The sequence below is a fragment of the Phasianus colchicus genome, chromosome 1 (assembly GCF_987193195.1).
Source record: "Phasianus colchicus chromosome 1, bPhaCol1.hap1.1, whole genome shotgun sequence".
NCBI classification, from domain to species: domain Eukaryota; kingdom Metazoa; phylum Chordata; class Aves; order Galliformes; family Phasianidae; genus Phasianus; species Phasianus colchicus.
Window position 1 is genome coordinate 25,155,662 of NC_143436.1, and position 16,763 is coordinate 25,172,424.

General features: G+C 40.2%; 1 protein-coding gene across 1 annotated transcript in view; it reads left to right on the top strand.

Moving 5' to 3' along the window:
- Window positions 1–468: 468 nt before the first annotated feature.
- The window catches only part of CTTNBP2 (cortactin binding protein 2), an 80,956-nt gene continuing 64,661 nt past the window's right edge, over window positions 469–16,763 (top strand). Inside the window, exons 1-2 of the mRNA XM_031615368.2 lie at window positions 469–840; window positions 10,973–11,080. Of these exons, the coding sequence (XP_031471228.2) occupies window positions 772–840; window positions 10,973–11,080 (177 nt within the window). The 5' untranslated portion in view covers window positions 469–771. The remainder of the gene's footprint in view (window positions 841–10,972; window positions 11,081–16,763) is intronic.

The following is a 16,763-nucleotide window of genomic DNA, read 5'->3' on the forward strand; positions in this document are numbered from 1 at the left end:
AGTGGTTTCCTCTGGAGAGATTAAAACAGGTTTTGAGCAAGGAGGTCGTGGTCTGGAATGGCAAAGGGCAGCCTCAGTCTAAGGTGAGCTTTAGGGCTGCATGCGGAGGCTTTAACCTGGCCCCCTGCGGTAGGCCTTCATGAAAGCGCACCCTTTCAGGCTAGAAGCCACTTCGGCACGTAAACATGTCAGTAAACAAGGAGCAGCTACAGCAGCGTCCTCCCGGTCCTCCACAGGGAGGTGACAGGAGAGGTGCTCCTTCTGACACACCCCTGTCAGCACCCCCAGACAGAGAGAGGCACCTTTCCTTCCAAGACTTCGCCCGGCTCTAACCGGGCAGGTGAGCCGAGCCCACACCGCACAAGCTCTTTGCTTCTTCTCCTCTATCCTTTCTCTCCGTTCTCCCGAGCCACGGAGGCGGGCAGGGAGCAGAGCGGTGCCTGCGGGCCGCGCCGTGCCAGGGGCACTCCCCTCAGCCACCATGGCGGGCGGGCGGCCCGCGGCGGGGTCCCGCTCCCCCGCCTCCGCCTGGCTGCGGGCCGCCTGATGGCGGGGGGCGGAGGGGAGGAGGGGAAACCCGACCGCCCGGTGGCCCAACGCCGGGACTCGCTCGCCTCGGCCGGCGGCGCGGCGTTGGCGCGGCGCCGTAGGGGTTAAGCTCCGAGCCGCCGGTGGGCCCGGTGCCGGCGGGGAGGGGGTTAAGCGCCGGGCGGCGGCGGCTGCCACTCGGCTCCGCGCCGCGCTCCGCTCCGGAGCCGTTACAGCGGGAAGATGGCGACGGAGGGCGCGAGCGGCGAGCCGGGCTCCGGCGCACAGGAGGACTCGGCGGCTACGGCAGCGGTAACCGGGCCGGGGGGTCGGACCCGAGCGGGGCCAGGAGGGCTGCGGTGGGGATGGGACGGAGCGGAACGGCGCCCGGAGACCTGCCTCCCCCGCTCCGTCCCTCCGCCCTCCTTTTCCCCCGGGGCGGGACGGGGCTCGGCTGCGGCGGGCAGCTCCGTCCCGCCCCGGGGGAGAAGAGGGGCGAGCTCGGGGTCCCCTCTTTCCCCGTCCGCTTTCCTCGGGGGCTGCCCCATTGTTCCTTCCCGCTGCCCGCCCGGCTGAGGGGCTCGGGGCGGGGAGGGCGCGGGCTGGGCGGCGCGGCGGGGCTGCTCCGGTCCCTTTCCCGGAGCGGAGCTGGTGACAGCGCCCGGAGCTCGCAGCTCGGGGCTGGGAAAGCGCTCATCTGAATCCTCACCCGCAGGAGCTCGCTGTCTCCTTTCCCCCGGTCCTCTCTCGTTCGTCCCTACGCGGATGAGGGACGCCGGGGCAGCGCCCCTTTCCCTCCCGTCCGCGGGCTGCGAGGGGCCCTGGGCGGCGGGGCTGCGCGGAGGGGCCGTCGGGCTCCCTGCTCCCGAGCAGCCGGCTGTGCGAGGCGCTGTGCGAGGCGGGCGCGGCTACGGCCGAATGCGGGCTGACTCCCTCTGCCCGCCTTTGCCGTCCTTTGTCCGGCTCGTCGCCTATTCTGTGGCGGGAGAGCAGAGCTTCTCCCCTCAGCTCTCCCCTACCCCCCAGCGCCCGGCGGGCAGCGCGGTGCTGGCCGGTCCGGCGGGGCTGGGGATCGACCGGGAGCGGCTGTGCGAGAGCCGGGGCGGTCCGAGAGCAGCCCCTGAGCGCCTCTCCGTGTAACGAAATGCCGAGTTCGGGGTGCTAAAAACGTTGAGGTACGCTTTTGAGGTTGGATCGTTGCTGAAGGGAGTAACGCCAGAAGGAAGGATGGCACCGGCTTCCGTGGGATTGAAGATGCTGACGGCTTATTTATTTATTTATCCGCTTTCAAGCAGGCACAAATCTTACCTGCAACCGTGTTCTGACTGCACCGTTAATGCACACAAGGAAGATTAACTTCTGCCCTGTTGTAGAAACTGAGTTTTACTTAAATAAGAAAATAAAAAATATATTAAAAAAAAAAAAAGAGGGAAGGAAAGCCTTACAAAATGAATAATATTGCTCTTCTGAAACAATGGCAGAACTGTGACATGAAAGAAAATATTAAGGTAACAGTTCATAAAAGCAAAATATTAAACTTCTAAGCCTTGGCTTTGAGTAAAAAATATTTATGCTGAATTCTTCAGTGTTTCGTATTATTACTCCCTTTATTTTTTTTCTGAGTTTGAAGAACTCAGTAGCTCATAATGAAGCAGTATTCCAACACTGCCCTGTTGGGCAGCACTGCATGTGCTGGTCATGCAGGTTGGTGCTCGTTGTCATGTAGGACTGATAGCTCTACACCACATTGCTTTTAAAATATTCGTCTAAATCTGCAGAAACTGGAAAGTAACTTGTACTGGAAAGTTGCTCTGTAATTAAAGTAGAAGCTGTACTTAAGCAGCAATAACATATTTTTAAAAGGACTTTTAATTTGCATTCAGTCCTTTAATATTTCTTTTCATCTTGTATTTTCTTGGTATTATAGACATTCAGTTGTCAATTTCATTCTAGTTTTTGTATACGAAAGTAAAACCTCTGTGCAATGGAAAGATTTCAGAAATATTTGTACAATAGTCTGATGTTCCTGTTGAAGAGTTAGTATGAGTCTCTTTATTTTCTGCCTTTATATTCAAGATATAGAATTATGAATCATCTTGCTTACTTGTTAGGGTGACAGTAAGCATCCAGGTGACAATATTGTAAGTCATGCAAAACTCTGTACAGTTTTAGGTTGAGTTCTCAGAATGCTGATTGTACTAACGATGCAATGGAAAATGGTAGGAACAGTGTTTTTAATAGTAATTATTAATATGCAAATTATACAGTGTAAGCAGTAAATGTACAGTAGGGTGTTTTCATACTAAATGCTGTTACTCCTGTGTTTTGGTACACCAGCAGATAAGCTATCAGGAACATCACTGGGAAAAAGAAAACAAAACTACTTGTTTATTTTGCTGTTCCTAGAACCATTGTAGAAAAGGATCAAATATGGAAGATGTGAGATCTTTTTTCTTTCCCTCCCTAGAGAAAGTGACTGTAAAGCCCCAGGCTGTTCTATAGTGTTATGTTCAGGAGTAAGCCTGATAGCCTTATCTTTCTGAGTTCCCAGTTATCTCTCACAAAATATTGGTGGTTTTGTTGTGGAAAGGATGACAAGGTAAAATGGCATGGTCTTATCCTTTTCAATACCCGTGCAGCATGATTGCCTGAGCCAGTGAAACCGTGTTGGGGCAATTTGGACTAGAGTTCAGGAAAGCATGAGTGTGTATTTCAAGACATCTTTGAATTGCTTCCATCAGCGTACTGTCTACCAAAAAATGATTATGTAATAGCAAGAAATAATTCAATTTGACAGTTGTCTTGTTGAAATATTGAATGCTACCCACTACATGTAGAGAGCCAGCTTGTCACACATTATAGATGTTTTTTTGGTAGATGTTTAACAAATAGCACGAAAAGCCTGCTATTTCTTATAGTTTGTTAACATTATCCAGTAAAATCTCTACTTCTGACTTTTCTTGACCAGAGATCAAACACACAAAAGGTATTTTTCTCCAAAAGGATACCTTTCTGGTGGCTCTGTACACATACAGCATATAGGTGGAACGATATCTTGATTCTCTGAAGCGAGTAGGGATTATTTCCTATCTTCATCTGTCAAAATTTCATTGAGAATGATGTGTACATACTTGAAAAGATCAGTCTGGTTTGCTATGGATCAAATAACAGTATAAAAAGTTGTGCTACAGGAAAAAAAAAAAAACGAAAAAACTGTCAACCGTCCACTGTTAAGTGGATTAAAACTTGATGACTAAACAAAGTAAGTGGAGAGAAATTCCATGGCACTTTATAGTGACATTTAGTAAGTTTTTAAATGTAGCTTGTATTCGTTATCTGTTTATCTGTAAGAACATCAAATGTTGTAGTAGAATTGCCATTCTGGTCAATACAGTGATATGCTGAATAGTGATTTGGTCACATCAGTTACACAGACTGACACAAATAAGTTGTGAAGATTCTTATCTGAGAAATACTACATGTAGCAGAAAATGAGATCATAACCCTTGAAAAGCAAAGCCTGTATCTCTTATTAGAGACTATACATCTTGGAAAATAGTCACTTGCAAAAGGACTTTAATTAACTACCACGATCCTCATCTGAATACAAGTTCTCAGCATAATGCTAATGTTCAAAGAAGTTACTTTCATCTAGTCAGATGCATAATACTGTTGTGGCGTTCCAACATGTAGGTGCGATGCAAAGACATCACAGTTGTTTGGTTTTGTCCTGCTGCTACTCTGTGTCTCCTATGTAATGAGTGTCTGCTCTTGATTCATGGTGCAGGGATATGCTCCAAGCCTTGCTACCCAACCTGCTGTCTTCCCTTTCTCTCTCAGCCCAACCTACATCCCTTTGCATCCTCCATGGACATCTTCCATGGCTGTCCTCCCTTCACTTGTTGGGAGGGTCCTTTCTCTTCCAAATGAGAACAGGTTGCACTCATTAAGAGAGAAATGCACAGGGGCAGCACAGTGAGCCTGGTGTGTGAAAATGGTGAGGAGGGACAAGTCTTCAGGATGTAACATATCCTGTTCTTTTCCCAGCTGCTTTGATGTTTGTGTAAGTGTGGGAGAGAGAGGCCTTGCTGTGGCCTCAAAGTTTGTATAGCAAGATGGGAATAGAGATGGAAATGAAGCTGAAAGGGGAAAGAAAGACCTCAATATAGGAAAACAACAGTGGGAGGTCTGCCTCTGCACCCACTCCTCCCTGTGTCATCATTGCATATGTAAACTGGAAGAAGTCAGTAGGCCTAAAGGTACTGCCTTCCTTGGTGTGTGAAGTAAAGGTTTCCTGGGCATTGTTTCTTAGTCTTAAGAAGGACAAGGTAAGATATCAAATTCTGAAAGGCTTGCAAGTAGCTCTGAAGAGAACTTCAAGAGTGTGTACCAGTATTTAGATCAAATCATACTATTTGCCTTAGAAGTGGCTTACTTGAAAGTGACTTTCAGAATAGGAATTCCCTGTTAAGCTTAAGTAACAGTTTTAAACATGGTCACAGAAGGGCTGATGTAAGCCTAGATCTATGAAAAAAAATACGTAGATACCTGACTTAACCTGAAATCAAAGATACCTTAGTGCCTTTGCGCTGTTCATAGTTTGCGAACGTGTTTTAACAGCTGTGAGAATATCTGGGTATGTGTAAAGGTCAGTGTCTTACTAATTTTGGAGGAGCTGTGGGCTGTTTTTTGGTTTCCAGAATACATTTCTCAGTTCTGAGGTTTATTTATGCTTAATGCCAGAGCTGTTAAAAAGTTTTGCAGTTAGTCTGAGCAAAAACAAAAATCCATACCTGCTAAACAAAACCACCCCCCTGCCTTTTAAGGAAAACCTTTAAGAAAAAAAAAAAAAAAAAACAGAAAGCAAAAATGCTGTTCTTGGAGAAGAGAGGAGCAGAATAAATAGGTAACTTTAGTGGTGATCAATTCAATAAGTCATTGAACTAATGGGTGGGGATAATTAAATGCATGTCAAGTTCTCTCATGGTCTCTTAGGTAAGATTGTATGAAACTGTATCTAAGGTTCTGGACGTTAACCTTTCTGTTGGTCACGTCCTATTTCTTGAGTTTGTCCTGAGTATGGTAAGAACTGGACATGTATTCTTACATAATATAACTTCCGTACAAGCATGATGTCAAATTCATTCTCTAGTTTCAGCCTAAAGAAGAGATCTTGCATAGCCAAAAACAATACATCATGTATTCTCTGAACTATCCATGGACACTGTGAGGATATTATAGCCACTTATTTTCTTTTTTCTTCTTGCAGAGTTTGCTTTATTAGGAAAGAATTGGGACTCATTTGCACGTGTACCCACATTAATGCTGCGCTAGGTCTTGAAAATTTCTTTTATACTTGTTGGAAAGAATGAAGTGGTTACAAGGAATGATCTGTTTTGGAAGCAGATTTATGAATTTCTCTGGTTTTAAGTGAAGTGAATAGGCTGGTGACTCTTGGAAGTATTAGTGGGATTCAAGGCACTTAAATGTGTTTTCATATATGCACAGTGTTAATTATCATATTACAATGAGTGGAAATCCAACCAATACCTCAAGTGGAGCCTCAAGCAAGTAGTTTTCTGCTGGATGGTTAGCTGAATAGCTTTCTTGGCTATTTTGACTGGGCCGATCGGGTTTCTGTTGCATACAGCAGGAGATTATTCACCTCATTCACACACTGCCTTCAGTCTTCCTTTAGGTCTCTGTCCTGTCCTCAGGGCTGCCATTAGCAGTCCACATGCAGCATTCTGTGGTATCACAGCTGGCTACCCATCCAAATGGCATGGGTGATTCTGTATCATACCTACCTGCCTCCAAAAGGTCTCTCTGATACCTCAGATTGCACCAGATACTGATGTACAAGGAACAAAATAGTATTAGTTGTAACATGCTTATCTTTGTTCAGATGAGTTCTACCTGGACATGGTTGTCAAGTACGTGAATCAGGATTATGTTTCCCTGGTGCATTTATATCATGGACCTGACTGCTGTGGGCCAGCGTGATATTAAAAGTTTACATTGTTCAACTAATAACTAATATCACATCCTTTTATTTTAAAAGCTCATCTTGGAAGTCTACTCTGTGAATCCTCAAGAGGATTATTGTGTGTATTTAATGGAGCTCCATATAAAGTATGTAACAAATGTAGATTTGTACCTTTCCCTTCTCTTCTGAAAGGACTCTTCCTGTGTTTCCCTATAGACCTTTTTAAAAACTTCTCTTCCCATCCTGTCTTTCCACCTTAGCTCTTAATTGTGCTTCACAGGTTTCTTTCCCAGGTCCTGGGTTGTCAGCCAGCTCTGTCTTTAAGTAGGCCATCTAGCTGCTTTCTGAGCAGGAAGGAGGTTGTTTTCTGTGGTCACCTCTGATTAATCCACAGTTAACCTTCTTTCTACACAGCTGTGGCTTTCCTGCTTGACCTATCTAGACTTATGAAGGTGCTGGAGTTTCTAACAGCTGCTGTGGTAGTGTAGTCAATGACACTCTTTGCTCCTACGACCACCAGTAGTATTGACTGGGCTAGATCAGCAAAACCAAACTATTGGTACTGCCAATCTATCACAAGAAATTTTGTTGTTTTCTTGGGAGGTGATGGGGACAAACTTTATCCTAAAGGCTTTTGTCGTCTCTCCTCTGAATAGCCACCAGTGTGGGAGAGTCTCTTCTTTGCCTGTTCCTTTGCCTCGTGGTAACCTTCCTACTCCATCCTCTTTCCTCTTTTTCCTAAGGTGATCTGGGGGGGGGGGAAACGCTTGTCCAGGTTAATCGCTGCTGTCCTGTCTCAGCTTTCTCTTGTTTGGAAATTGTTTTTGTCATTTTCTTTGCTCAAAGTAGAGCTCATTTTTATCTTGGGGCAGTGCAGGTCACCATTTTGCCTATATATATATATATATGCAAAATATTTATTTGTTTGTTTGTTTGTGGTGCATATGTAGGAATTTGAATGAGTTTTTGCTAATTAGCTGTTTTCTCTATTGTCAGTGTACTTGCTTCCAGACAACACAAACCCCTTACAAAGCTGGTCTGAAAAATAACATGAAGTTTTTGAGACAGTCTTATTCAGTTACTTTATAAATCAAATAAACCAGACACTTTAAAATCCAAAAGAAGGAGTGAAAAAAAAATACCTTCTGTGTTCTAGTAGCGTATGCCGAATTTCACCCAGGGGCAACATATTCATATATCTGTGTTGTAAAACCGATGTAGAGGATGGCTTGGTTACATAGTTCTTAAATCGTTGGTGAAATTGTTACAGCTTGGCACTCTACCAGACCTATTGTAGCAAAACCCAGGTGACACATAAGCCATGTGCTACTAATGGAGTCTTATTTTCTGGAGATGGAAGAGCTACTGCTCCACTGGAAGATGTTAGGGAGATTATTTTTCTGGGACTAAACAACAATTTTCACTAAAAGTTAGGCCAGCAATTCTTTGTCTGGATGAGAACTTCAAGCAAGCTTGCTATGCTTGGTCCCCAGAAGATGTCTTTGAGGAAGCATAGTTCTATTTCATAGTATGCCTAATACTTTGGAACACACCAAACAAAAGTAGCTAATGGGGCAGACTGAGAGGTCATGATTCTTCACACAATGTATAGTTGAGTCACAGAATGTTATGGATTCTAAAATTACACAAAGGGGCAGATTGATGTGAAGTATGTCCATCAAGGACTACTACATGCAGAATTGTGATTTATAGCTCAGAAAGTGCATAAGCTGAAAACTGCTGGTGGCTGGGAGAGTGTTTCTGGGAAGCATCATTATGTGCTTGTCCTGTTCTGGTAGTGATTTCGAGGCAGCCATTATTGGCTGCTTTTGAAAACAGACTAAGTGGGCTTTTAGTCTGATCTACTAGAGCTGTTCATTTATGAAGTGGTTTTGCTCGTTCTTATTTCAAGTTTCCAAAATGAAAAATATGGGAATTGAGACTGATATGTCTTTCCATTAGCATTTTTGTGTTTATTTTTATCTAACTTTAAATTACTAGAGAGCACTCTGAATTACTCCTGTTGATGTTTTTTCCTATGCTCTAGTTTGAAGTATGTACTTGAGTAAAATTTACTTTAATTGCTTTGATCAGATGCTTAGTTTAAAAAAAAAAAAAAAAAAGGAAGGCTCACAGTTACTTCACCTATTGAACTGTGCCTCTGGTTTGTAATGAATAGAAGAGTTTTTTCATTTATGTCTTGTAGGAGATTTAGAAATGAAAAGTTTCACCTGTGATATACAATCAGTCCTTTGACAAAGAGCTTTTACCTCCTGACAAGCTGGATTTACTGACTTAGAAGAGTAGGATGATGTTTCTTGCTCTTGTGCACAATTTCACTTTGGCCATGCCTACTGGAAGTGCTGGGCATCTCTTCTTGACAGATGAGGGAATGAGATTTTAGAAGGGGAAACCACTGAATGGAGATGTCAGGCTGTTACTGTATGACACTGCTTTCTGTGGTTGGGAAAAAGTACTTGATATCTCCGCATCAGTTTTCCAGTTGAGAAATGGAAGCAGTTTTTCCTCTCTAGAGGGAAACTATATGAATAAATCAGTTACTGTCCTTGAGCCTTTAGACATTATAAAGTAGTTCATAGAAGAAGGGTGCATAAATGGGTCCTGCTATCTGACTGAATTAAATTTAATGGTTTAGAAGTATTGGGAATGAGCTATGCTGCAGCCTGTAAGGCAAAATCCGGTCCACTTGCACAAGATCTAGTTACTAAAAGTAAATTTGCACATACACATCCATAGATTGTGAACTAAGTGTAGAATTGCGAGAAGTTTTAGCACAGGTTATGAAAAAGCCTTCAGAGACAGATTTTTCAATGATTCGTTGACATGTAGGATAAGAGGTGTCTTTTGGTTTAGAGCAATAGCTGACCCAGGTAGGAAAAATAAAAGGTAATTATTGTTCAGTTCAGAAATATTGGTTGGAGTGGATGGCTATGTCCCAGAAATAGTTGTGATTAATAGAAATCATTGGTCCTCTTTGTTGTCCCATGTTGTTCAAATAGATGAGGAGGCTTAGTTTGCTGTACATTGAATATGACTGGCTAATATTCTGGCATGTGGCTCTCACAAGCCATTTCTGCACCTGTTTAAACTGCAAAGTAAAAAATGGAACTCAGAGTAAATCTAATATAGTTATAGCTTCTAGGAAACTTATGATCCATGACCTTCTAACCTGAGGGAAGAACAACTCTTCTGCTCTCCTCTTGCCTTGAGACAGAAGAAATGGTACTTTAATTTTTATTGGATTTTCCTCAGAGAAAGTCAAGTGCCAGGGTAACTGAGCTCTTACATTTGACTTCATCCTTCAGGGAAAATAGGTAGTATGTCCAGATAAGCAGTTCAGCTAATTTGGCAATTGATTATCTCATATTGAAGACAGATATGTGTCTGCATCACAGGGCTTTGCTAGAAGACACATCTACATCATAGCAAGAACTTCACTGTTCCCTTTCAGTGAATAGTGTGCTAATGATCATGCTGCTCAACTGAGTCTGGCACGTGGAATGTTTTCTCTCCCTTAAAATGATGCCTTTCTAAATTCCCTAAGCAGTCCTTTCTGTTAGCATTGTATGGCTTGGTGAGCAGACTCATCTCCTACCTTTGTGGTTTTGTAGGTAATACTAGCATCCCCTCTGCCCCTCTCTATAAAAGACTGCCACTCTCTCTTGCCTTCACTCCTGGTGTGCTGTTTCAGGTCTGCTGAAACAATTCTGTCACTGTGAAGTTGTACAGGAGCTTATGGAGAGCAGCTGAGGGAACTGGGATTGCTGAGGCTGGAGAAGGCTCAGGGGAGACCTCATTGCTCTCTACAACTACCTGACAGGAGGCTGTGTCGATGTGGGGATCGGCCTCTTCTCCTATGTAACAGAAGTAGGATGAGAGGTAATAACCCCAAGCTGTGCCAGGGGAGGTTCAGGTTGAATATTAGGAAAAATTTCTTCTTAGAAAGAGTGGTGAGGCATTGGAGCAGGCTGTCCCAGGAGGTGCTGGAGTCACCATCCCGGGAGGTATTGACAAAATGTGCAGGTGTGGCATTGAGGGCTGTGTTTTAGTGGGTATGAGGTGATGGTTGATGGTTGGCCTAGATGATCTTGAAGGTCTTTTCCAACCTTTATGATGCTATGCAATGTTTGTCACTAAGTTATTTTTTTAACATTTCACCCCAATCATTCAGGAGACTTAGAATTATCAATTTCTTCCAACAGTAGAGGATTTGAAGCAGTGTCACACCACTGGGCTTTTAATTTCTTCATCTTGAATAGAAGGTCTCCCTGCGACTTACTCTGATTTTGTACCTACAAGGAAAGCTGCCTTAACTTTTGACAGTCATGGATGTTAGAGGAACACATAATTAGGATGCTGATATATCTGTATTTTGGATCTGCATTAGTCGCTACAGTCCTTTATTTAGTGTATTCATCAGTATTTTGTTTCTTACAGAAAAGAGAGTTTGATGTGGATAACTTGAGCAAGCCGGAGTTGCGGATGCTTTTGAGTATAATGGAAGGAGAACTGGAAGCACGAGACCTTGTAATTGAAGCTTTGCGGGTGAGTTACTGGGTTATTGTGACTGCTTGTTTGGTTTTGTTTTTAACATTCTCTTTTGTCACTTCCTTTGTACTTGGCATAGAGTGTTATTAGTGGAAGAACAAATTCTGGTGTTTAAGTTATAGGTTGACTAAATCTCAGTAATAACAAATATGTTCTTGTTTAATAATTGTCATTCAGTAACTCTATGTAATTTTGTTGTAAAATGCCCACAAAGTTTCAGAGAAAGAAGTACAAAAATGGCAAAATGACTTGCTTTTTACTTTCAGCTATACTGTACAATCTATTATTTTCAAGATGGAGGAGTAACTTCAAAGGAGAATGTATTCATTTTCTGTAAGATGGAAGGAGGAACAAAATCGAATGGTTATGTCCAACTAGGGAAATTTTCGTTTTTCTTTTTTTTTTATTTTCTCTTTTAAAAAAAAAAAAAAAAAAAAAAGCAAATTATGTGATATTCTGACAGCACTCGTGGGTATTTGATTTGATTTTTATCTTTTTTTTTTTTTTGCTGTGCTATGCACATGGGTTTGATTTCTATTTTGGCAGGTTTCAGTCTGAAAGTTGACTGGTGATGTACAAACAAAACTGTATTTTAATAAGATGATACATTTTTCTGGCTGTAACAAATCCAAATTTTATTCTGTTCTGGATCAATTTAAATAGAGCTGCTAAACAGGCTGCAGGTTTTGGGGGAAAACAATCTTACATGGGCTGAAAATATTTGCAACTTCACAGTCAGATACAGACAAATTTTACCCTTTAAAGTTTTTTAAAGCAAAAACACAATGTATCAAAATACACTAATGCTAAAGATTAGTAGTATATGCAATGATTATCAGGCAATGTGCAAATACTTTTCATTGATAATGTCACAGTAACGATTGTAAATGCATTTTAATTCAATTTTTAATTTGTTTTGTGATGACTTCACATCATTATGCAAAGGGAGCTTTAAAGAATCTGTCAGTGATGAACCTGCATTAATAACTAAACATTTTATAAGTATAAAACTTCCTTATTGTAAAATACAGTTTTCATTTTGTAGTGAAAATAAGATGGTGAAATCAATATGATTCTGGGGGATTACTGCACTTTGAAGTCACGTGGTGTTTGGCCTTCAGGTATATAAGTACATTGAAATGTATTGCCTTTTCATCTAGCCACTTTACAATTTCACATCTCATTTGCCCAGACAAAGACCTTTTATTTTCTCTACCAGCTAAGATTTTGTAACAGGGGGAACAATGTGCACAGCTCCACTTGGAATCGTTTTTTATTTGTTTGCGGTTTTTTTGACTCTCTTAATTTTGCATGATATAAATGAAACATTCAGAAAAATTTCTTAAATACAAGTTCATGGTCAAGCTACTGCACTGCATACCAAATAGCAGATGTTTTGAGACTCGATTAAATTAAAAAATAAAATAAAAATACACACTGAATAAGAATAAGCACTAAAAATCCTCCACAGCGTAGCAAGGAAAAAAAAGTCTACATTGGATTCCCATACACCTGCTGAAATGAGTAGTGTGTCAGTCTGTGTACAGCATTTTTGGCTGACCAATACAGATCAGTATAAAAACTGCTTCATTTCATCTATGGAATAGAGATGTTGAAAAGTAGTGGGATTTTTTTCTCGGTGGTTTTGGGTTTTTTTGTCTCTCATTCTCTTGCACCTTGATCCCTGTACTTTTTAGTAAAATGCTCTAAACAAAATCCACATGGAACTCATTCTTCCAGGCAGTTTGCCTGGTTAACTATACTGAGTACTGAGAAACTTGGAAATTGTACCTGCTGAGGAACTGTATCCTGATATCTTGGAATATGATACTTGGGGATCTTCTGGCTTCTTGAGAATCAGTTACCACAGGTCAGCAGTATTAGTGACTGTAGCTTCTGAGCAACCTACAAAATAAGCTACCAGATAGCCAGATATAGATCTTTTTAAGAAGTAAATAACAAGATAATCCCTTTGGAATTGTGTTGAATTTGATATTGACCTCATATGCTCATCTGTCAAAATATATCCTGCTTCATGTATCCTCATGGCTGTAAAGCCATGAGGAAATGGAAATGACCTCTTATGTTACTATTTCAAAAGCTGATTGAGGTCTTTTTTGAAAAGCTAGGGCACTGTGGGAGCAGGTTTATTTTTCTGATTTATGTTTGGTTTTTTAATCCCAGTGCAAGGCTATTTCAAAGCCTATTTTTTTGATGGGTCAGAACCTGCTGATTTTCAAGCCACGTAGTAGGAAGCTGTCTTCTAAGTGATTTTATTGACAGTTTTTAATTGCTCTTATGTATACATTTATTAAGTCATTTCATATGTTCCTGATCTTTTTCTAAGACTGAAGAGCCAGGTCTTTTAATCTGATGGAAAGTAACTGTTCATTCTTATGGTTGTCATCTCAGATTTTTCTCTGTAATCACTAAAGTATAAATACATCGTTGTTAAAAGTACATACCCTTATTTGTACTCATTTTGTAGGGTTTAACTGAGCACTTTGTGCAGTAAATAGTACTTATGTATCTATTGAAAATATCTCTCCTGGAAAATTCCTGGCATTAAAATGAAGTGATCTTGACTGATGACAAAAGAACTGATAACTGAATATAATTAAAAGACTGACTCATGTAGTGTTAGTAACCTTCATCTGCCACGCTTCCCATTGTAGGACTTGTTTGATGCATGTCTCTTAGTCTGCCCTTTTTCCATTCACTGTATACATTCTTATGCTGACTTCTCTTGTTTCCCACTTTACTAATTTTGTCTGAAACCCTATGGCATGCTTTACTAAAGGTGAGAGACTGATCTAATGTGCTCTTTCCATAAGACAAGTTGTGTTTAAAATAAATTTAAAAATACAGTAAAAAATAAAAATAAAAAAAATTAAACCACTCATTTTCAACATCCATAAGTGCGACTTCTTGTCCGATTCTTAGAGGAACACAGCACCAAATGATTTTTCTCTTGATTGTGGTGATATAACACATATACCAACACCTTATCCTCTGTATTCATTGTTGAAGTGGAACAGAGATTTCTTTCAGAATTAAGGAATGGGAACTAGGAGCAGAAAAAACATTCTTGGATAAGACAGGGGATTGGAATTCATGCCTTGCTCTGTGTTGTTTTTTGTTGTTTTTTCTTTAATTTTGCTCATACATTATGGAGTTAATTCTTAAGTATATTTTTAAGTCTTGTTCTAAATGATTTTTTTTGCTTAGTTTGGAAATTTGTTTTTCAAGATTATAGTTCAGTGCATATTGCTCTGCTGTAACTGTGGGATTTGCTTCTGTGGGTTCAGATGGATTAAGCAGAAAACATTTGATGTCTTTGTGAACTGAGCCAGTCACATATGGAGCAAGCTCTACTATTTCATAGCACATGGAAATCTAAAATTATAATCTGCTGTGTTTTCATATCTTCTGAGATTTTTTTCTTTTTTTAATTATTATTTTTGGACACTCATTTAAAAAATAGCTGTATAATTATGTATAGCTTGAAAGTTGGTGAAAGAAATGATACTGAAATGGTAGTCTGTAGCAGTTGTTACTGCTGTAGCATTTCTGAAAGGGAGAATGTACTACCTTTGGGTGCTTCTCTTTTGACTGTCCATTTGCATTATTCATTATATCACAAACAGATTTGCATTCTGTGAGTATCTATTTGACCTCCTGCTGGTGTTAGTAAGCATCTGAAAAAATGCTTACTAGCTCCTCACTTATACCTTCTGTTTAGGATGCTACATAGCTTTTCCTGCTTGTTTCAGAAAGTTTCAAAACGGTGTAATGTAAATAGAATAAAGGAAAAAGGATTCCAAGCTTGTTGCATTACTGTTAAAAAATAGAAGGAGGGAATTTTCAGTCTCCCCACAGGAGATTTTTTCTGTGCAGTGTCCATTCTGCCATCCTGTGTAAAATAAAAATTAAAAGTGAGAAAGGCCAGTAGTTTGGAATCGTGGGAAGAAGTCTTATGAAATTATCTGGTCATCTCATGGGGAATCATAATAAATTCCATTAGAAAGGTTAATACTTTTGATATGGTAGATTTTATTAAAGCACTTGAATTTGTGCCATCTGATAACTTAAAGAGAACCAAACCCAAGGTATCACATATAATAATTAACTCATTTATTGCATCTTTGTGCATTGCATATTGTAGAGTTTCCATTGTTTTTTATATGAAAGTTTTGACATCTTGAAGCCTCAGTTGAAATGAAAATAAGACTTCAAATTCAAACTACATTCATAAGAAATATGACATCTTTCTATGTCTGTGTTTTCACAATAGGTAGTTCTTTTATAATCTGTACACTGCAGATGCATAATGATGCAAAGCATTCCTATTTCTTAAAAAAGGGTGGTTGTTTCACTTGGTCAGGTGGAAACCATTATTTAGCTGTCTCAATGTCTCCCATCCTTGCTTAATAAGGCAGTTTGCTGCTTTGATATAAACAGAGAAAAGTGGAGGGTTTTTTGCCTTTAGCATCTATAAATGCATTATAGTATACCCTGACTATTATAGTCACAGTATTTGAATGAATTAATCTGTTTGAACCCCGTTTCTTTTCTAAGGAATGTTGACTCTGAAAGTTGCAACTGAGAGAAGTTCAGATTTGAAAGAAAGTACAATTGTTATCATCTAGCTCAGTTCAAGTTGCTGGGCAAGCTCAGCTGTGGGAGGACCAGCATCCTTGGAACCTTTGTGACCCTTAGGGTCAAATTTCCAGATTTATTCTTCAAGTGAACAGTTAATTTGGGGTGGAGGTCAGCATCAGTATTCACCTCAAGGTGAATAAATCTCTCTAATTATCCTTCTGGCTTTGTAATAGCTACTACACTGAATGACTTAAGGTAGTTATTTTTGAATTTGTAATTTCTTTGGTTAGTAGATCCGTGATGAGGATATCATACCACAGTGAAATTTCAGATCAGATTAAGTTTTAAATCATTGAAGTTCTTTTCATTAATAAGAAATAGCACTGTTTAATAGCACTGTTAATAGCTATTGGGAATGCATATAATTTAAAAAAAAAAATAAAAAGACTTTAGCTCCTTTCCTTCATTTTTGTCACTTATCCAAATTAACCCCCTATAATGAGTGGATAATAGAGGCAGTCTATTCCTAATGCAAAAGTAATGTGACACATGCATTCAAAGCATGGCATTGGTCATGTACATGACCTCAAATACAGTTGTTTTTTCCTTTAGCCATGAAAAGGTTACTGTATCAGCCCGCATTTTTAAAGTGTTTGTGATAAATTGAAGTATGGTGTTAGCTGTTAAGGATGGAATTGTAAAGTCTAAAAAATGCTTTTGATGGTGATTTTCTCATTAAATCACGAGTAGTTTATTTTTCTTCTGAAAATTTAGTACTGCTCCTAGTTGAGATTTTTGTTTCTTATCCTTTTATTTTATTTGCATGTGTAAATTTCATGAGATGGTGAATGGTAAAATGAAAAATTGTATTATACTTGCTTCTGTGATATGCCTTAATTACCACAAAAAAAAAAAAAAAAAAAAAAGCAAACTCTTACCATACTAGATATCTAGATTTATTTTTTTTTTTTTTTTGGAGGGGGGAGGGGATTGGGAATCACCAATGAAATAATTTAAAAAAAAAAAAAAGAAAGAAAGAAAGAATCATCAATACCAACAACAGATAGACTTGAGTTTA